Here is a 21,709-nt window from a genome sequence, read left to right on the forward strand (position 1 = left end):
AAGAGAGTTTGATAATTCAAAATTGATGGGTATCTTAAAAATCTACCTATTTTTCTTTATTCTTATCATTTTCCAGCCTAACCGTATCCAATGAAACGCAAGGTATATGCAAAAGTGATTATTTTGGTCCCACAGCGGGGACAAGGAAAGGGTTGAGAACCGAAAAAAAAATAAAAATAAAAAATAAAAAAATAAATTGTATATAAAAGATTTTGATAATGTAGAAAGGTGAACTCTCTTGGTGTGGGACAAGAAATAGGGACCCACTTTGCTAAGCTTTTTAGGAAGAAAACAGTTCCATCATTTTCTTTGGATCGCCGCCTTCCATGCATTACTCTACTTCTTTCGACTTTTTAGTCTCTGTTTGGAGGTTCATCACACCCAAATTTAGGGAAAATTGTAATTTATTTGTTGCAGCTTCCAAAGCGATCACCCTTAGGACTTTTGTTGAACGTTTGGAGCAGAAGATTTTTGGGCTCTGTCACCAACTGTTTATGAATGGTAAATCTTTTTGAGTATAGAGTGCTATACTTAGCATGTTTGTCACATTGCCTAATTCTAATTAATTTTCCGCATGGAGAGGTGTCATGTTAATTAATAAGACTTCAGCAACCAAGTCTCTAAATGTTCACGTGACAACTTGCTCCCTCTTATGTGCAGGTGTTTTGGTGTATTTTTTAGGTGGTATAAGTTGATATTAAATCAAAATACAATTTAATCCCTCTGTTTTGGCGGGCCATTTTATCAATGACACATAGAGATGCCTTCTGCTGAAGTGTGTAAGCAATAAAGAATTAAAGGTCAAAATTGCGCCCCCCCTCCCCCCCCCCCCAAAAAAAAAAAAAAAAAAAAGAAGGTTTGGGCTGCAAAAATCGAACTTTTATGGCTTTTGAGGGAATAGGGAGGCAAGGCAGAAAGTTTTTTTTTTTTTTTTTTTTTTCATCTTTAACCCTATGCTTAAATAAAGATAAAAATGCTTAAACTTTTTACAGAGAATAAACAACAATCTTTTTTTTTTTTTTCTAAGAAAAACTAAGTAAAAAAAAAAAAAAAAAAGAATTTCTTGATAGTAACGTTCTTTTTTGTAATTTCATGAAGAATCAGATACTCATCCAAAAAAACACGAACTTTTTCTGGGTCCAGTAATCTGTTGCTATTCTAACATGGGGTGTTTTTCTTTTTTTTTTCTTTTTTTTTTTTTTTCATATCAGTAATTTGATAATTTAAAAAAAAAAAAAAACTAAGAGAAAAAAATGGTTTCTTTCACACTGTTAAGTTAATCTGTCAATTTTACTGACAAAGGTCCAACGTGAGACAATTAAATTCGTTATATAAATTGTAAAAGTGGGGAAAAAAATAAAAAATAAAAAAGGCATATGCATGTGGTTTGGAAGGTTGGGTCCAGAGAGAGGAGAGAGCATGGAATAGAAAGTGTAGAGAAAAAAAAAAAAAAAAATCCCTTTCACCGTTTTCAATCTCTTCCTTTCACCTCCCACTTATCCTTTTTATCAAATAGCTTTTGAACAAAAGGTTCCACTTATTGGGGGAATATCTATGCTCTCCTACTCTCCTCTTTGCATTGCTTTATGCACCGTATAATATATATACTACCCTCTTCAACCCCAACCAAAAAAGTGGAAAACAAAACCCTAACAACATAAAATAATGATAAAATAAGTGGCTCAAATTGAGAAAAAGAAAAAGAATACTCATTATGATATCGTTGATTTGAACTTTATAATTTTCTAGTGTATCTAGAAATAAATTGATATGGTTGTTTGATAAATGTCTATCAACTATTTTTGTACTCTAAAATGTGTATCGGATTTGATTTTAGTTCTTTCAGATTTTTATTTAATAATTATTGTAGATCTAAACGCTATAACCTGTTTAAAATAGAGTAATAGACTTTATGAATAATTTAAGTATAGTAATAGACCTTATTAATAATTCAAGTGTTTGTCTTATATGTGGATTATGCATTGTTAACATGCTTGTCTTTTTTATTATTAATATTATTTTTGTTTACATGTTCATAATTAGAATACTTGATTTATTTTCCTGAATACAATTAATATTCATTGATTAAGCCTTTTATGGATAATTTCGATCCATCTCAAAAACAATAAATAGTATAGGTAATGGGACTCTAAGGAACTGGAAATTTTATCAATATTTTCAAAGTTGAATTTCATTGGTATAATCGTTTGTTTATTTGAAAACAGAGTTCATAATCGTTTTTTTGTTTGTTTGTTTTTTTTTTTTTTTTGTTTTCTGGGATTAAATCCTCCTTATTGTTAATTAGAATGCAAAATAACTAAACTGTTATTCGGAACCAAAGTTAAGATTGTTGGATTAAGTGATTTAATTAGTTAATTGAACTTTTACCATCGAAAAATAATGCAGGATAGAAGAAAGATAGACAAGGAGTACAAGTTCAATCATTTTCTCACTGAAATTAAATGAGAACAATATGTTTCTTATGACAAATCTAATACGACAACACTAAGATCAAGAAAGCTCTGTTTGCTTGAAAATGATGATTTGTTTTCTCTTTTTCTCTTTTTCTTTTGAAATTGGGAAGAAAAAATTTGAAAATGTCATGGAAACTATGGAGAGCTGTTTCTCGGAGATAACACCAAGAGGAAACAAATGTTCAAAAAATACACTGCAAAACAATTTCAGATAACAAATTCCTGTCCAAGAAGTAATTCTGAAAATTTATATTGAAATAACTTGCAAAAATTGATTCACTAAGTCAAAAACTGTCCAGCTTTTGCTGGCAAAAGGCAAATGGGTGTTAAGTGTTCAATCAAACATCATTTTCACAATCCATCAAAAGCAATATTTCCTCACAGCCTATCAAAAAAAGAACAATATTTTCCAGTTATCTACAGTTTTAATTCTTTAACAATAACACTACCAATTAATTTTTAACAAAAATAACAATTACATTTGTGAAATTTCATTTTCCCATTACAGCCACCAAAAAATAAAAATAAAAATAAAAAAGTAAACATATATTACATAATAGTGTATAGCAATTAGCAAAGTAGAACAATATATTGTCGGCAATAAAATTCAACATCACACACACTCAAAAAGCCTACTACACGTACTCCGTCTTGGACTCAATAATCAAATAAATGGGTCCACACCATTTGGTGAAGATCCACCCTATCTTCTACTTCCAACAAAAACAAAAAGCAGCCTTCTGAAGCACACACATTAAATTAAACTAATCTCAAAAGCCAATTTTATTTATTTTTATTATTTTACCACTATCTGCTTAACAATATCTTTTTTTTTTTTTACTAGTAAAAAATATATATATATTCGGATCTTCCTTCTGAACAGACAGATTTATTACCAACTCCCTTAATATATGTGTTATAACCAGTGATTCTACCAAACATATTATTAAAAACTATATAAATATATATATTTTTTCTTCTAAATTAACCGTAAACCCATTTTTAGAGAAAAGACAGAAGAGAGAAAAGAAAAAGGACCCAGTTATAAGCTTCTTCACTCAGGCACAGTGCAGTCTCACCACTTGGCTGTCTATTTCACTCCCTCTCTCTCCCCCTCTCTCTCTCTCTTTGTGGTCTAAAAATTTCTACAAGACCACCCAAAAACAAATAGCTCAAAAATTCAAAAGCGCCACCAGCAAAAGCGCGGCACAGCCGGAACCACGTTTTCGGCTTCCCAATTTCTCTGATTCTTCCCCCTATTTTTTTTTTTTAATTTTAATTTTTTGGTACAATTATTAGTATTCCGGTTATGGGTTGTACGGCGTCCAAGCTGGACAACGAAGACACCGTAAGGCGGTGCAAGGAGCGACGCCACCTTATGAAAGAGGCGGTCAGTGCTCGCCACCACTTGGCGGCTGCTCACGCCGACTACTGCAGGTCCCTCCGGTATACTGGCTCCGCTCTGCAATCTTTCGCTTCTTACGAACCTCTCTCCGTTTCCGATCAAACACCCGCCGTCTTTCTCCATCCGCCGCAAACACCACCCAGCTCAGCCAATGCCATCCCGCCGCGTGTCCCTTCACCATCGCCGTCTATCCATCCGCCGCCACCTCCGCCATTCTCCCCATCTCCTTCTCCGACTATAGCCAGCTCTAAGCTCCCTCACATCCTCTCTGCGTCCTCTATTTCGTCTTCAATCCCAACAAAAACAACAACCCGCCACCACCAACAGCAACAACGACGTCGTAAACCGGCGGCGTCGAAACTCCCTCATATTCTATCGGAGTCGAGCCCATCGTCGTCTCCTAGAAGCCAGAATTCGAATTTCACGGCGGGTTTTCCAACCGCTTACCAGGTGAATTCGACCTATTCCAGCACTCCGTCTCAGGCTTCGTCTGTGTGGAATTGGGAGAACTTCTACCCTCCTTCTCCACCCGATTCAGAATTCTTCAACCAGCGTGCCCAGTTCAAGCAATTTAACCATGATAAGCAATCCAATCACGATGATGATTTCGACGAAGAAGTGGAAGAGGCGGGGACGGAAACTGAGAGATCAGAGTACGATTTCTTCAACCCCTCGGCCAAAAATCAGCACCACCTCAAGGACGAGTATACAGAGACGGAGAGAGAGGAGGTGCAGTGCAGTGAATGGGGTGACCACTACAGTACCACGAGCTCGTCGGAGGACGACGACGACAGGGATTCGAGATCCGAGATGGGTGTACGGTCGAATTTCGGATCCTCCGTGCGGGCGGAGTCGGTGGCTGCTTCTGCTGCTCCGGCACCAGCGCCGACCAGGTACGCGGCGAACAGGAGCAAGTCGGGTAGATCGGTGGATTCATCGGCGAGTTATAGGAGACGAGAGATCTCGGACATGAAGATGGTAGTGAGGCACAAGGACCTGAAGGAGATTGTGGAGGCCATTAAGGAGAATTTCGACAACGCCGCCGCCGCTGGAGATCAGGTCTCCGAGATGCTCGAGACCGGAAGGGCCCAGCTCAATCGGAGTTTCAGACAGCTTAAAAGTTAGTCTTTTTTTCTTAGATTCGATTGCTTCAAATTTTGCTCTTTTTTTCTTTATAGACCTTTTAATTTAATTTTCGTGTAAAAGTCAATCTAATATTTTGCATACAATTCGTTCGAGTCATTTTCACTCGGTTCAAGTGCGGGTTTGGGTTTTTCTTTCTTTCTTTTTTTTTTGTTTTTTTTTGAACTAAATTCAGTTATCCCCATTTTCCTGGCCGCCAAACATAGATAATTACGGTTTTGCGGATCAAATTTGTTGCAAAACTTTTTAAGATTCGAATTTCGACTTTTTTATTTATTTATTTTTATCGTTCCGAATAAATATGAATTCTGATTTTATTCCATATGTTTTTGGTGTGGAGTACAGAGACTGTGTATCATTCCAGCAGTGTATTAAGCAATTTGAGCTCAAGCTGGACTTCAAAACCGCCATTGGCGGTTAAGTACCAGCTCGATGCTGTTTCACTCAAAGAACCGGGCGGACGGAAGAGCCTCTGCTCCACTTTGGAACAGCTCTTGGCTTGGGAGAAGAAGCTTTACGAGGAAGTGAAGGTACGCGACCATCTAATTATTTTATTCTTTCAATTATAATTATTCTATTAATAAAAAAATGACTGTTTTTTTTTTTTTTTTTTTTGTAATATGAAAAAATTGAAATCTTTTTTCTTAGACAAATGGACAGAGAAAAATGAGTAAGATTGAAGAACATCCACCGGTGGACATAGCGTAAATCCACCGCACTATTTGACCAAAACAAACGTAAAATGCGCTAATTGACAAATAAATCCCTGCTGGATGATGGGAATTCTGTAGATTGCCCTGTTCTTATTAATTTGGACGGCTATCTTTGCCCTAAGGTCCCTACCAATTGTATCTTTAGGTCCCCCAATTTATAAAATCTCTCCAAATTTATTTTTATTAGAAAGTATCTTTAGGTATTTAATTATTCCGTATTCGCTTTGGTCGTTGTTCTTGTGAAATGGCTGAATTACCCTTGACAAAACTATGGGGAAAAAAGTAGGATAACCCATTTGTGTTCTCTGAAGTGTGAACATGCTCTGTCTTGGCTAACTTTTTCTCTGTGGGCTCATCTGACAAACTGGAAGGCACTTTTTTTTTTTTTTTTTTTTTCCTTCTTCCAGGAAAAAAAATCTATTGCAAAATCACTTTTGCTTGATTTGGTGGGGAATTCCTGTTAACCTTGGAAATTTTTTGGTACCAGGGTTTCCATTGTTGATAGATTGTGTACAATTTCATTGAAAATATTTCCGAACATTTGTTGGCATGTAAAGGTTCTGTCTGCAAGTGGCTAATTAAATTGATGTTTACTGATATGGTTTGTTTTTAATTATCTTTACTGTGGCCTCCTCTACTGGCATTTTTTCATAAGATCTCTTTCCAACTGAAATGAATATGCATGAAGACAAGGAAAACAGTAACTACATTTACCGACTTTCTATTGTTGTCGTTTCTTTGAAATATGGTTTTGTATTTCAAATAGTCTTGAGTTTTTTTGTCTGTAATAAAAAGGAAATATGTTATAGGGATAGGACCATGAAATCAGTAGCTTCTAAAGTACCAAGAAAAAAAATTTGAGTTACATTCCTGTGGATGATGGGAAATTACTGCAGAGTTTCTTCGCAGATAGAACATGACGTAGTGATGTTGCATGTGATTTATGTTGAAAGTATTTGAGTTTCACATTGTTAAGTACTGATACAGGCAACAATATCTTATGAATTTTAGGATAGAGAAGGCTTCAAGATTGAGCATGAAAAGAAGTTGTCATCTCTACAGAGCCAGGAGTACAAGGGGGAGGATGAAACTAAGCTGGATAAGACCAAGGCATCAATAAAGAGGCTGCAATCGCTTATTATTGTCGGATCTGACGCTGTCTCTGCAACCTCGAAGTATATAATTGATCTTAGAGACTCTGATCTGGTTCCTCAGCTTATTGATCTATGTCACGGGTAGGTTTCCTCTCTATTAACATGATTTCAATAAGCAAATTACTTCGTTTCTCAAAAGTATCTATGGTTTATTAAAGATAATGTCATATCTTTTTCAAAAATTGAAATTGGCTTCTTGCATGAAAAGATATTCGACTAGATGTCACTAGTTGCGATACCTTAAAATGCAATTAAAATTTATTTGTCTGCTGTGTGCGAGCATGTGGCTGCTACTGCATGCCCAATGATCAAGCACAAATTGAGGAGTCTAAGGATGGGGTTTTTGATCTACACAAGGCCAAGGAACTGAAACAATACTTGAGACTTCTAATATGCCATGCATATGTGGGGTTGGTACTCTTGATTTAGTTCTCTCCATTTTTTCTCATGGTAAACATGCTAGGATGTCACTGGTATTTCGACTTGGTAGTTGAAAACATTATTAATCACTGCTCTGCTATGACACTTGCTCCATCCTCTCTGGAATCACATGTGCCTTGTTGTACTGGACTGTCGAATTGCTGGCTACTACTTAATATTAAAGAATGGCCCCAAAACTACCTCTCCCATGGTTACGTTTTCTCTGATCTGCTGAACCTTTGGGACCATAAGTTATTGTAGGTGGAGTTAGGTACATTGGGCTTAACTGTCATATGACCCACCATTGTCTGACTCTATATTTATGGACTGGTTGCTAGATTTGATTCAAGTTAAGAACACAATCATCATCATCATTTTATTACTACTGTTATTCATATCTTTATTATTAGCGTTATCATTGTAATAATTAAAATAGTAGTCCATGTCAAACTATTTGGTAGTGCCTAATTGATTTATCACTAAGCAAACATACAAACAGCATGATAAGGCTATGATGCTCAATGGACCCACAGCTGAAAAGAAAAAATGGATCACACTGTTTGCAGTGGCAATATGTAGGATTTTCTTGGTATCTGTGGGCATGCAATTAATTAACTCTCAGCTAACTTATAATCTCTATCCATTGGCTGTAATCTTTTCAGGAAGTTTTATTTGCATTGTGGTTCTATAATCAGTTTCATTTCCTGAACTGTGAAGTAAAGTAGATGAGTTCCTACAATGACCTGTTTTATAAAAAAGAATGGCAAGGCTAGATCTTGTCACAATGCGATCTTTGTGTCAGCAGCATGATAGATGCAGAAGAGCATAAGCACAATGGATTTCTAACACCTATTCTTATTTCTGATATATATGATTGCAGGTTTATGTACATGTGGAGATCAATGCATCAGCATCATGAAGTTCAGAATAACATTATCCAACAAGTCCGTGGCCTTGTGAATCGATCAACCAAGGGTGACTCCACTTCTGAACTTCACCGGCAGGCAACTCGTGAACTTGAATCAGCCGTCTCTGCCTGGCACTCTAGTTTTTGTCGCTTAATAAAGTTCCAACGGGACTTCATTAGGTCCCTTCATGGTTGGTTCAAGCTTACCCTCATTCCTGTTGACAATGACAATGTGAATGGCAACAGGGAATCTTCTGATGTGTATGTTTTCTGTGATGAGTGGAAGCTTGCACTTGATCGTGTCCCTGATACGGTGGCTTCAGAGGCCATCAAAAGCTTTATCAATGTTGTCCATGTAATATATGTGAAACAAAGTGAAGAGCTTAAGATTAAAAAACGCACGGAAACCGCATCGAAGGAGCTTGAGAAAAAGGCTTCATCTGTTCGGAATATAGAAAAGAAGTTTTACCAGTCATACTCTATGGTTGGTATTGGACTTCCTGATGCAGGTCCTGATAATGGCCAGGGTTTGGATGCTCGGGACCCACTTGCTGAGAAAAAATCTGAACTTGCAGCCAGCCAGCGGCGGGTGGAAGATGAGATGATGAGGCATTCAAAGGCAGTGGAGGTGACTAGAGCAATGACTCTGAATAATCTTCAGACAGGCTTGCCAGGGGTATTTCAAGCACTGACCAGTTTTTCTTCCTTATTCATGGAGGCACTTGAGACTGTTTGTACACGTGCCTATGCAATTAAATAGATAATACATATATATATATATATATATTTTTTTTTCCACTTCTGTTTTTGAGTCAAGTTGGTATTTATTAGAGCTGGGATTTTTTTTTTTTTGGCCGGGGTGTGATTATTGTTTTTTTGAGGTTGGGGGGTTTTGGATGTGTAAATATGTGGAATTTTGTGATTTTTGCAATCCATTTTGGTTGGGGAAGGAAAATGTCTGTACAGGAAAATTGCTTCGATTGTTTTATCCGACATTGGCTCTTTACGGCAGCTGGAATAAAGATAAGTTCTCTGCCCTTTTCTTCCATTTCTATTCTCCTCGAGGTTTTATCTTTTATATTTAATACTATGTTTGTTTGTGTTTGCTCATAAGATCGAGGGTGTTGATTTATTCAAAGCAGTCTAGGGACAGTCTAATTTCTTATATAAAGAAGGTTGGCCATTTTGAAATTCTTTGCCATTCATCTGCATAAGTACTGCTTCGTTGTTAACAATTAACTGAGATATCATTCTCTTGTCGCCGGGTTTGATCTGGTTTACAGCCTCATAACGTTTCGTTTGTCAGCTGCTAGATTTTGTTTCTTCTTTCAGCTGTTTTTGATACTAGAAATGTTGGCAAGAAAAAAGATTTGATTTTTTTATTTGGATTTATATGGTCACTTGTTACCTGGCGGAGTAGGCTTAGATTGGAAATGGATGAATCGTAGGAATCAGGTTAAGTAAGATCGATATTTATGATATGGACCCACAGATATCTGGATTTTTGTGTAATGACTTCTTGATTTAAGAAACTTCTTTTCCTCGGCATCATCGACCTATGACGAACTGAACCAATAATCAATGTACTTCCACACTTAAAAAAAATCTCAACAAAGTGTCCAAAAACTTGAACAATTTCTGTGACATCAGAAAATCCAAATATCATTTTTCTACATATATCAACCCATAAATCTCTTCTTCAAGGGCCTGAAACCATACATCTCTTCTCTTTGAACTAAACCCAATTCCGCTCAACAAAGCCTCTATTATGGATGCTAGACAAGAAGAAATGAAGTTTCTTGGACTCTTTGGTATTTACAGAGAAGGTTGCAAGACCATTTTATGGAGGAGGAAGATCTTCGCCCACATTACCATAGCCTTGATCCTTCCCATGTGCTTCTTCTTCTTAGCTCAAATTGTAGCATCTGAAATCCTCTATGAAAACAGTACCATCCGCAAAGGTAAAATCATGGACGGTACCAATCCCGCCGAATCTCTCAAATACAGGCTTCCCAATCTATCCTCCTCTGAATTTAAGATTTACTTGCTTTTCAAGGCATTATCAATTATCTACCTCCTCATAGTCTCCCTCCTCTCTACCTCTGCTAGTGTTTACACCGTCGCTGGCATCTACACCAACCGGAAAGTGACATTTAAGAATTCCATGAATGCTTTTACCAAGGTCTGGAAGAAACTCCTTGTTACCTTCTACTGTACTTGCGTTGCTTATGTTGCTTACAACGTGGTGTCGTTGATTGGCTTTATTGGTTGGGGAATGTTCATGAACACATCGATCAAACTCAGACAAGCCATTGGTGTTGCTGGAATGGGAGCTTTTATGGTTATGTACTTGGTGGGTTTGGTGTATATGGGAATTGTTTGGCAATTGGCTGATGTGGTGGCTGTGTTGGAAGACGTTGGAGGGTTTCAAGCTATGAAGAAAAGCAGGGAATTAATCAAGGGAAAGATGTTGATGGCCATCCTTATATTTTTCAACTTCAATATTATGGTTTTGATAGTAGAATTTGTATTTAGAAGGATGTTTGTGCATGGCATGTATACGGGGAAGATGGAAAGGATTGGTTATGGGATTATATGCTTGATGTTGCTTACCATGTTGAGTTTATTTGGGCGTGTTGTTGAGACTATTTTCTACTTTGTCTGCAAGTCTTGCCACCATGAAAGTATAGACATGTCAACTCTGTCGGATGATCATCTGGAATTTCATCTTCTGGTAGACGATGAACAAAAAAATTTATGGACACAGGCTCCAGTCCAGATCTCGATTCCAAAACATTTATTTGTTTCTTGGGAATAGGCATTTCTGGAGTACCGAAAATTTACTGGAGATCAATATGTCCCTTTGAAAGACAAATGAAGTTTAGTATCCATTACGAAATTTAGTTTTTTATTTTTTATTTTTATTTTTTTTTCTTATTTGTTTTGGGGTGAAATATGAAATTTAGTTAATGTTTGTGAATTGTGATATATAATCTATACAAATAATGTACGTATCTAATTAAGTGGACTTCATAAGAACAACATATATGCATGATATTAAGGGGTTGTTTGGTGTTTACTCATTGTTAAAAGCAGAACAAGAGGAGAAGCAAAAGCAAAGAGCTTTCGGGTAGTGTTTTGTAGAGCCTTTTTACATGTTTGATAGTTTTATGTATATTATAATCTATTATAATACTCATAATATTTTCATCTCAATAGGATTAATTTATTAATTTATTAGACACAGTGCAATAACTAACATCTATTTTTTTTTAATAAAAAAAAAAGAACATACCATCAAAGTCAAATTTTCTTAAATAGATAAATAAATATAGATATTACATATATATATATATATATATATATATTTATTAACATGAATAAAACTTCAAATTAAAAAAAAGGGGAAAAACCTGGAGCTTTTGTTATTAAAATTCAACTAGAAAATGTAATAAATGTATTTTTGGATTAACATACGATATTATATTTAAATATAATAAGAATAGTAATTACAGCGAAAATTTTAGCACCTAAAAAAATATATATATATTTCACCTACTTACAAGCTAATATAGAGAAATACCCAATTCAAGAATAATGGCTAGTTAGTCTCCAGTTCCAAATGAAAGAATTAAGGAGGAAAAGTAAAATTAAAAAAAAAAAAAAAAGGGTGAAAAATGAGCTCTTTTTTGGTAATAAAAAAAAAAAAAACTCTTTAATTGGGACAGTGTTAGAATTTGAATGCAAAGGATAGAGATGGAATTTAAAAAGTCTCATTAAACTTACAAAACAGGCCGTTGTTTTCGTATAAGCTCTTCCAAAAGCCACTAGCATGAGCCAACTTTGTCCAAAAACTCTTCTCTAATAAATGGAAGGTTTTTTACAAAATTATCCAAAATACTTTTAAAAGGCAGCTTTTTTATTTCAAAAGCCACTTTTGGCTTTTCAATTGTCATGCCAAATACTCCGTTCGTACCTTTAGCGATCTTTTCTTTTATTATTATTATTTAAGAAAAATTGCACTTTTGAAAATTGAAATTACAAATTATAATATAACGCTTGCTTGCTGGACTTTTTCTAGCGATTTCCACCTTGAACAATTTTCTATTTTATTTATTTATTTATTTATTTTTAAAAAAAAATTTAGATTTTCATTTTATTTTTGATGAAATGTAGATTGAATTTATCCTTCCAAATTAACTGACGTGTGGTGCCCTTTGGAACTTGGAAATGTGGAAATGAATTAAACCAAGATTCAACGTCAATATAGGAAATACCGAAGAAGACGGAGAGGAGTGCTTGACTTTGACTGGGTCTGGGTCTATGGCGATATTAAAAGTGGATGTATAATTGCATTAATAATGTCCTGCTGTCTCAATTTTCTTTTATAAAATTTACTCCAAACCGACCAAAAACCACACTTTCCAGTCTTCTGGGCTATGCAATTGCAAAGTGCCTTTCGAGCATTCACCAGTTTTTCTTCCTTATTCATAATTTCATGGAGAAAACTTTGAGTTATTTTGTACGTGTACTTCCAAACTTCCAATGTAATTAAATAGATAAAATAAAATACTTAAAATTTTCTTCTACTTCTGTTTTTGAGCTAAATGGTATCTATTATATAGAGATTTTATATTTTTCTTTTTATTGGTGGGGTCTCTTATTGGTCTGCGTATGAATGGTCAACAAAATATTTCTCTTATTACCAGTGTACGTAATGTTTTGCGTGCCTGAAAACAACTTTAACAAAAAACAAATAAATAAATACAATATTCTTATACCATTTCATTTGTCACTATTGCTAGATTTTTTATTTTTTATTTTTTATTTTTCCTTTGAGTCACAATTGCTAGATTGTGTTTCTTCCTTCAGCTGTTTTTGATTGTTTGATATTGAAAATGTTAGAAAGTGTGAAAAAGACATATATTTTATTTAGATTTATATGGTCACTTTTAATACTTCACGGAGTTGGCTAAGATTGGAAATTAAGATAAGCGTATGAATCAGGCTAAGTAAGCTCGATCTCCACGACACGGACCCCACAGAGTCTGAAATTTTTAGTTTGGACATTTTGGGTTAAGACTTTTGACATCACAAACTTTCTTTTCCTCGACTTTGACGACCTGAACTATGATCTACAACCTTGGAAAAACCAATTCTTATATGTCCTAAAACCTACGACAAGTTTTGAAGCATAGAAGAGTCCAACATTCCAACCTCATTTTTCTGTGTAAAAAGTAAAAATCATTTATAGTTATATACAAAAACCATAATTCTCTACTCTCTCTCAACCCGAAAACCAATACGATGGATGCAAAACAAGAAGAAATGAAGCTTCTTTGTTTCTTTGATATATACAGAGAAAGCTATAAGATGATTTTATGGTGGAGAAAGATCTTCAGCCAGATCACCCTAACCTTGATCCTTCCCATGTGCTTCTTTTTCTTTGTTCAAATACTGGTATCCGAATCCCTCTACGAAAGCAGTACCGTCCGCACTGATATAATCATAGACGGTGCTGATCACAACGATCCTTTCAGCTATGTAGTCCCCAATCTCTCCTCTTCCGAATTCAAGACTTACTTGCTTTTCAAGGCAGGGTCCATTATCTACCTCCTCGCCGTCTCGTCCCTCTCCACATCCACCGTCGTTTACGCCACCGCCTGCATCCTAACCGGGAGCAAAGCGACTTTCAGCAAGGCTACTAGCGCTTTTCGAAGGGTTTGGAAGAGGCATCTCTTCAACTTCCTTTGTTCCTGCATTGCTTACCTTGCCTACCATGTAATCGTAATGATTGCCATTATTGGTTATGCAATTCTTGTCAAACCCGGATCTGCATTAATTGATGTTGTTGTAAATGGAGCTCTACTGGTTTTGTACTTGATGGGATTGGTGTACATGGGAATAGTTTGGCAATTGACAGACGTGGTGTCCGTGTTGGAAAATGTCCGAGGGTTTAGAGCCATGAAGAAAAGCAGGGAATTGATGAAGGGGAAGATGTGGATGGCCACTCTTATATATTTCAGCTTTGATTTCACTGTTTATATTGTGGAATTTGTGTTCAGGAATATTTTTGTGCAGGAATGGAATTTTGGGAAGATGGAAAAGATTGGTTATGGAATTATTTGTTTGTTGTTGTCTACCGTGTTGTGTTTATTTGGGCTTGTTTGTGACACTATCTTCTACTTCATCTGCAAGTCTTGCCAAAACGAAACTACCGAAATGTCAGCGGCTCTGTCAGATGATGATCAGCTGGAGGTTTATCTGATAGCAGTTGAAGATCAACTTCCTTTGAAAGCTCATGAAGAAGTATAGCGTTATTATATAATTACCAGTTTTAATTGTGCTTGTGATATATAATTTCTATAAATAATTTGCCTCAAGTAAACTGTATTCATGAGGTCACATGCTGTGTTAGATTAAGTTGCCTTTAATTATCATATAATGAAATGACCATTATTGGATTTGGACTTATGCATGTGCCATTTTCTCCTCCAGAACAATTACACACTTGAATTAATAATAACATAATGTTTAATGGGTTTTTTTACCTACTGTTATTATTATTTCATCACAAGTATTATTATTTTATTTTATTACATTATGGAGGACAAAATTTATGTAAATTAAGAGAAATATAAGAATAAAATGTTGAAGAACTTTAGATTCAATTTATCCTTCCAAATTAATCTGGTAATGGAATATTTGGAAATTTTGAAATGAGCTAAATGCAAATGGATGGAGGTAAGTGGACGTCCGTTAGATTTGGTCAATATTATTTTATTATTTTTTAATGTTTTAATAATTTTTTTAAAAAAATATTATTATTATTTCAATAATTTTGAATTTAATATTGTTAATATTTTAAACTAAATAATTTAAAAACATAAATATATATAAAAATATTTAAAAATTATATATATAATATATATAAATGTATGATCGGTTTTATTTAAATTGGTTTGAATTAAAAATTATTTAAACCAAATCGAATCAATTATAAACTAAAATTTAAACTGAATTAAACCATTTTGAATCGATTGGTTTGGTTAATCCCATCATGGAGGTTAGAATTTTCTAACACAAATTCCATCAAGGGTGTGTTTTTTTTTTTTTTTTTTTTGGGGTGTTTTGTTTGTTTGAGAATAGTTGACTGGGTCTTGGAACCATGCAACACGCTCTAGAAAGCGAATAATATTCTTCACCATGACGAGCTCCAGTACTGTTGCATGTACAACTCGTTCCCTTGTCAGTTTCTTTGTAATAGTGGCTTACTTGCTGGAATTACTATATATATCTGGTAATAGTTTGGCAGCTAGCCAAAGTGGTTACCATTTTAGAAGAAGCTATCAAGAGGGCTTCAGACGATGAAAAAGAGCAAGAAACTACTTGAGGGATACATGTGGGTGTTATCATCATATTTGTGAAGATGCGTATTATGTCCATTATTGTCGTAAATTTTTGAATTTGAGATTATGGTTGTCATCAATGAATGGTCTCTGGGCATGGTCATGGTGGATATATAGAGTACTTTATGGGCTTGCATGCTTAATCTTGCTTGTGGTGTTGAGTTTATTTGGCTTTGTCATTGAAACGGTTCTCTACTTTGTGTGCAAATCTTACCACCGTGAGAATATCGACAAATTGGCCCTGTTAGATCTCCTTGATATATATATAATCATATTTTACTGGGCGGAATCTTTTTATTATATTTTAAATTAAGTTGCCTTTAATTATCATCATCATAGAATATCTCCTCGTATATATATATATATATATATATATATATGTGTGTGTGTACATATATGTATATATTCTATGCATGTAATATAAGTTTATATAATCGTGGTCCCCAAAAGTTTAAAAGCCCAACCAAAACAAGAGGGGGTCAAGGAGTTAAATCTCCAATAAAGTACTCCTAGTGCTGTAGGGACCCCTGTCACTGATATGGGTTGGAAGTAAGATTGAGCATTTTCGGGTTAGGCCTGCTAATTACTTTGTAGACTACTAATGAGTTAGATTTGCTATATGGAATTTAGATTAAGATTTCAAAAATGCTATTTGTCACGGGAAATCAGAAAATGTGCTCTTAACTCCTTATGTACGTCTACTACCAAATTGTCCAAAATAATACGCACAATTGGTTGGTGAGTTTTCACGAGTCATCCATCAAAATAAAGCAGTAATTGGTACTTGTCTGCTATCCTTTTTATTAACTATGACGAAGAATTCATTTGCTAGTTAAATATACATATATATTCTCTAGCCTCTACTTCGTCTGCAAGACGATTTGAAGTAGTACTGGGACAACAAGTATATATATATATATATATATATAAATAAATTCGATCCCTTTTATTAAGGTCAGGATGCAATATATATGTTCAGCTTCAATAATTCTCCGTTAAATCCTATCTTTAATTTAATATTATTGTATACTATTTTGATGAAAATTTAGTTCTAATTATTTCGAAATTAACTGATAATGGAAATGTTGAAATGAATAAGAGCCCGAATCGATCGAGTTCAAAAATTTCCAACACATTCGCTTAGGGTGTATCAGATAGGAGCATTGACCAGAGTCTTAGACCCACGCACACGCTACAAAACACATGTGCCACGGTATTGACTACGTTTACCTATATATACACACACACACACACACACACACACACACACACACACACACACACACACATAAACATAGGGTTATCATTGTGTAAAGTAGATATGATATGGTGGACAACAACTATTTATAATTATTAAATTTATATGAGCCACACGATTTAATGGTTATGGATTTGGTCGAGGACTCGAGGACTTTTCCGAGAGTAAATATTTTCATATATATATATATATATATATATGTGTGTGTGTGTGTGTGTGTGTGCGTGTGTGTGTGTGTACGTATGTGTTTTCCAACGTTCCAACATACTTTAGTCCACATTTTCCGACGGATTTCACATTAATTAGGATAATTTTCGTGGACGTCCTTTACGCCACTACTTTAACACTGATACACTGCTACCGTACTTTGTACCTAAACACATAACAGAGTGCTTTTAATCATTTTGGCGTTATCTTGGAAAATTAGGTGGAAACTTTATCAAAACTAGCTATCAGTATTTTAACATGTCCTACCTTAATTTTCCTTTATAAAATTAACTCCGAAAATCAATATAATTTCCATTCTACAACCTTTTCCTTACTCATTCGTCCCTGGAGCAAGCAATAATTCACTATTAAAAAAAAAAAAAAAAAAACTTGTAACAAAAAAAATAATAATAATAATAATAAAAAAATTGGAGTCTCCTGGGCTCTTTGTCATCTGTAGAGAATCCTACAATATAATCACTACATGGAGGAAGATCTTTACCCAGATCAGCCTTGCCTTCATCCTTCCTTCCTATTTGATCTCCATGGCAAGTCAACAAGTTTCGTATGATTTCTTTTGGAACATCTTTGTCGAAAATTACATCTACCAGACTGCCTTTTTCAACAAGACCACAGTCTTCAACCAGAGTACTAGTACTGCTGCTTCCTCAACGAAACCCAGCAATCCGAAGCCATATTCAAAGAACCGTATTTCAATATCTTCTCCTCCGAATCTGCCCTATTTTGGCTCTTCCAACTACCCTGCTTCGTCTCCGTGTTCATCTTCTGCCTCCTCTCTACCTCTGCATGTTTTTATACTGTAGCATGTATCCACACCGACCGAGAGGTGACTTTCAAGAAGGTCGCCGCTGTCGTCCCCAGGGTCTTGAAGAGGCTCATCTTCACCTCCTTGTGTACTTTCATAGCCTTCATACCCTACATTATAGGGGCAGTTCTCATTATTATTGCTTCTGTCATATTTATCGCCGTCGTGATCTCGACCGATTCTCTAGTAGTAACTGTGTCCGGTTGTGCTGTGATTGCACTCATTTTGCTTGTTTACTTGGCAGGTTTTGTATAACTGGGAATAGTTTGGCAATTGGCTAACGTGGTGTCCGTGTTGGAAGAAGCACAAGGGTTTAAGGCCATCAAAAAGAGCAAGCAACTACTCAAAGGCAAAATTTGGTTGGCCGTCATCATATTTTTCTCGCTGCCTGTTCTCTTTTGCACTGTACAAACTGCATTTGAGAAAATGGTTATGTACGGATGGTCTCTGGGCATGGTGGTTGGGTTTGCTTCCCAGATAATATGCTCAATTTTGCCTATGGTGCTGAGTTTTTTTCAGCTGGTCATCCCAACACTTCTCTACTTTGTCTGCAAGTTTTACCACGATGAGAATGTTAACAAATTGGTTCTGTCAAATCATCTAGACAAATATGTTCTGGGAGAATATGTTCCTTTGAAGACCAGCGAGGAATTTCAGCTTGAGAATTTGGTCATGTTTGAAGACCCGCGAGGAACTTCAGCTTGTGAAATTTAATCAAGTTTGATCTATCTATGTAAGCATTATTTTCAGATGTTGATCATAATAATTTCTTCTGTATTCTTGCTAGTTTGTTAACAATTTGTAGTACATACTTGTCTTAATTAATCATATATGTAAACCAGTTTCCATATTTTCTCTCATTAACTCATGACTTTTTTCTCTGCTATTCTTATGGCCTGTCTTGGAATCTTTTGATATGTACGGTTTGTGCTTTTTTATAGATATCATTATGATTTATATGAATATGAATTTCTTTCTCTCTTTTTTTATTTTTTAATTTTATAAATGATAGATTTTAACATTAATTTTTGAACTCAGAATTTATCGTTAATAGTCATTGTCAATTAGATTTATCCGATATGTACCATACTTATGTGAACTAGATGTTAAAAAAAATTTTAGATCATCAAAATAAAATTAGTAAAAGGCCAAGGATATCTCAACTTATTATAGATATTGATGTTCGATTAACTTATAAGAGCATTCCCAATTTTTTATTTATTTTTTATTTAAAGAGTATTTTTTTCAAATTAGAAAGCATCTTTAAAATCAAATTTTATTTGGTTCTCCAACCAAATTCTTCATTATACTCTTTATTTCAATATTTTTTATAAGCATTGATTATTGTGTACTATAACATAAATAATAAACATATTTATTTAATAAAAAGTTTTGCTAGTGGTATTGAAATTTATGCAACACAAAATAAAAAATTATATAAAAATATATAGAAAGTGGTTTTGGCTTTTATATTTAATGAGTCTAAACAATTTTTATTGTCACAATAAAAAATGGATTGGAAGCTTTTTAAAGAAATGAACTCTTTAAAATAAGAAGAATAAAGTAAATAATTAAAAATTCCTTAGAAATGTTGTAAACTAGCAGTGTGTTCAAGCACTTCTTTGCTCTTATTTTTTATTTTTTATTTTTTTTACTTAAAAAAAAATACAAAAAACTATGATATGGGGTATTGGTTACTTTTTAGCACTTTTGAACCAAAAACAAAAGTTGACCAAAAAAAAAACTAGAGCTAAAGCAATTTCGCTTTAATTTTTCCAAAAACTTAGGAGTCCAACTATAATTAACATAAAATCGAAGGAGATTGAATGAAACTTTTCTAATAATTATATAATAATTAGAAGGAGGTTTCTTAAGGGGTAAAAAAAAATGCGTGTTGGAGGACCTTATCCTTCAACTAGTTCACAATTGCATATTAATATCCCGCGTTTTCGTACGTAAGAAATATCAGAAAAAGTCTTACTCCAAATTTCCTATAAGAGTTTACCCTCAAACAGGATCAAGATGCAAACTTAATTAAATTTGCTCTATTCCTCTCTTCCTTCCTCACCTTTCTTCATATATCCCATTCTCGGAAACCCAAAACCCAACCAAATTAAGAGAAAATCACTTTCTAACAGAGAAGGAAATATGCAGTCCCTCGGGGTAGTCTTTGGTATTTTCAAAGATTCCTACAAAATCATCAACTCTGGGAATGTGAGCCTTTACAAAATCATCTGTTTCCTCATCCTTCCTACCTATTTCATCTCCCTGATAAACAAACTAGCTTCCGATGCATTGTTACCTGAAACCGGCCTCAATAATCAAACTAATACTACTACCACCTTCAACCAAACCCAGGAAAGCGGCCTCGCTACTTTCGGGCCCTACATTCCTTATTCCCATCTGTTTTCCTCCGAATTCGCACCATTTTGGCGCTTACAACTTGAATGCTTTATCCCCACCCTCTTCTTCAAACTCCTCTACACCTCTGCAGGTATTTACACCGCAGCATATATCCACACCGGCCAAGATGATGTGATTTTCCCCAAGGTCATGGCCGTTGTCTGCTCAAAGGTTTGGAAGAGGCTCTTCTTCACCTTCTTCTCTACTTTCATCGCCTTCATCGCCTTCACAGCAGTGGCGACGCTAGTACTCGCAACCGCGTGCACAACATTTTTAACCGTGATAAGCTCAAGAGCTAGTGTTATAACTATTTCCATTGTGGTTTTCTTTGTCATGCTCACCTACTTGACAGGGTTGGTGTACCTGATGCTAATTTCGCAATTGGCTAACGTGGTGTCTGTGTTAGAAGAATCTGGAGGGTTTACGGCCATGAAAAAGAGCAATCAGCTTCTCAAGGGAAACATGTGGGTGGTGGCTATCATCATGTTTTTCTTTCTGGCTATTGTCCATTGTGTCGTTCAATATGCATATGGGAAGCTGGTTATGTATGCATGGTCTTTGGGAACGATGTCTGTGATAATATCCTCATTGTTGCCTATTATGTTCACATTGATTGAATTAGTCAGCCAAACAGTTCTCTACTTTGTTTGCAAGTCTTACCACCAAGAGAAAGTTGAACTTGACCAAGTTAATAATGTTTGAGGTGGATATGGTCCTTTGAAGACCGAGGAACTTGAGCTTGAAAAATTCAGTCATGTTTGATATATATATATATATATATATATATAGGTATTTTCAGATCTTGATCATAATAGTTTCTTTCAAATATTGTATTTATTTTTGTTATTGATCATAGTATATATGGTTTTGCTCTTCATAACCAATTTCCAAATTCTTTCTCTTTTGAACTTTGACTTTTCTTTTCTTTTTCTTTTTTTTTATTTTTTCTTTGGACGTTTCATCATGGCCATGTTTGTACGAACGCGTATTAGACTTTTTGGTGCATGTTGATGTGGAATTGATTAATGATTCAAATTACAAAAGCTATTGAGGAATTATGAATGAATTAAATATCTCAGGAAATGAATAAATAAATAAAGATTAAACAAGAAAACTTGAATATAATTAAGATATATGATTCTATATATTCTTTTTGGTGTGCACTTTATTTTGTTAAGCTACATAATTATCAATATGAAATCCTATCAACTTCTGCCATCACTGCCACTAAGTTAGCACCTGAAAATCATATTCAAATTGAATCTGGAGGATCAATATTGGGGATGTCTCTAGAGAATCAGACAGTGCAGAATATGCAGTTTGATAAAGTAGATTAGTGGAAATGCAAGATAATAGAAACCTCTTTTTACCTTTCCAAATGCCAACATAT

At 34.8% G+C, this 21,709-nt stretch overlaps 4 protein-coding genes across 4 annotated transcripts; all 4 read left to right on the forward strand.

The window, feature by feature from the left end:
- The first annotated feature begins 3,389 nt into the window (after window positions 1–3,389).
- LOC107406477 (nitrate regulatory gene2 protein) lies at window positions 3,390–9,264 on the forward strand. The gene is made up of 4 exons (XM_048478777.2): window positions 3,390–4,999; window positions 5,368–5,552; window positions 6,747–6,970; window positions 8,190–9,264. The coding sequence occupies exons 1-4, from the start codon at window positions 3,784–3,786 to the stop codon at window positions 8,974–8,976; spliced, it is 2,412 nt and encodes an 803-aa protein (XP_048334734.2). The 5' UTR covers window positions 3,390–3,783; the 3' UTR covers window positions 8,977–9,264.
- Window positions 9,265–9,984: 720 nt separating this feature from the next.
- LOC107423414 (uncharacterized) lies at window positions 9,985–11,094 on the forward strand. Its single transcript, XM_016032966.3, has 2 exons — window positions 9,985–10,950; window positions 11,035–11,094. The coding sequence occupies exons 1-2, from the start codon at window positions 9,985–9,987 to the stop codon at window positions 11,092–11,094; spliced, it is 1,026 nt and encodes a 341-aa protein (XP_015888452.3).
- A 2,429-nt stretch (window positions 11,095–13,523) lies between these two features.
- Window positions 13,524–14,531, forward strand: LOC107423415 (uncharacterized). The gene has a single exon (XM_016032967.3). It carries the CDS (start codon window positions 13,524–13,526, stop codon window positions 14,529–14,531), a length of 1,008 nt encoding a protein of 335 aa, XP_015888453.3.
- Window positions 14,532–20,064: 5,533 nt separating this feature from the next.
- Window positions 20,065–21,021, forward strand: LOC107423440 (uncharacterized). Its single transcript, XM_016032993.4, has one exon. It carries the CDS (start codon window positions 20,065–20,067, stop codon window positions 21,019–21,021), a length of 957 nt encoding a protein of 318 aa, XP_015888479.3.
- The last annotated feature ends 688 nt before the right edge of the window (window positions 21,022–21,709 follow it).

The sequence above is a fragment of the Ziziphus jujuba genome, chromosome 7, assembly GCF_031755915.1.
Source record: "Ziziphus jujuba cultivar Dongzao chromosome 7, ASM3175591v1".
NCBI classification, from domain to species: domain Eukaryota; kingdom Viridiplantae; phylum Streptophyta; class Magnoliopsida; order Rosales; family Rhamnaceae; genus Ziziphus; species Ziziphus jujuba.

Coding starts and splice junctions, on each gene's coding strand:
- LOC107423415 (XM_016032967.3), top strand. CDS start 13,524: ATGGATGCAAAACAAGAAGAAATGAAGCTTCTTTGTTTCTTTGATATA.
- LOC107423414 (XM_016032966.3), top strand. CDS start 9,985: ATGGATGCTAGACAAGAAGAAATGAAGTTTCTTGGACTCTTTGGTATT. Junction 10,951..11,034: donor ATCTGGAATTTCATCTTCTG/GTAGACGATGAA, acceptor TCTTGGGAATAG/GCATTTCTGGAGTACCGAAA.
- LOC107423440 (XM_016032993.4), top strand. CDS start 20,065: ATGCAGTCCCTCGGGGTAGTCTTTGGTATTTTCAAAGATTCCTACAAA.
- LOC107406477 (XM_048478777.2), top strand. CDS start 3,784: ATGGGTTGTACGGCGTCCAAGCTGGACAACGAAGACACCGTAAGGCGG. Junction 5,000..5,367: donor GAGTTTCAGACAGCTTAAAA/GTTAGTCTTTTT, acceptor TGTGGAGTACAG/AGACTGTGTATCATTCCAGC. Junction 6,971..8,189: donor CTTATTGATCTATGTCACGG/GTAGGTTTCCTC, acceptor ATATGATTGCAG/GTTTATGTACATGTGGAGAT.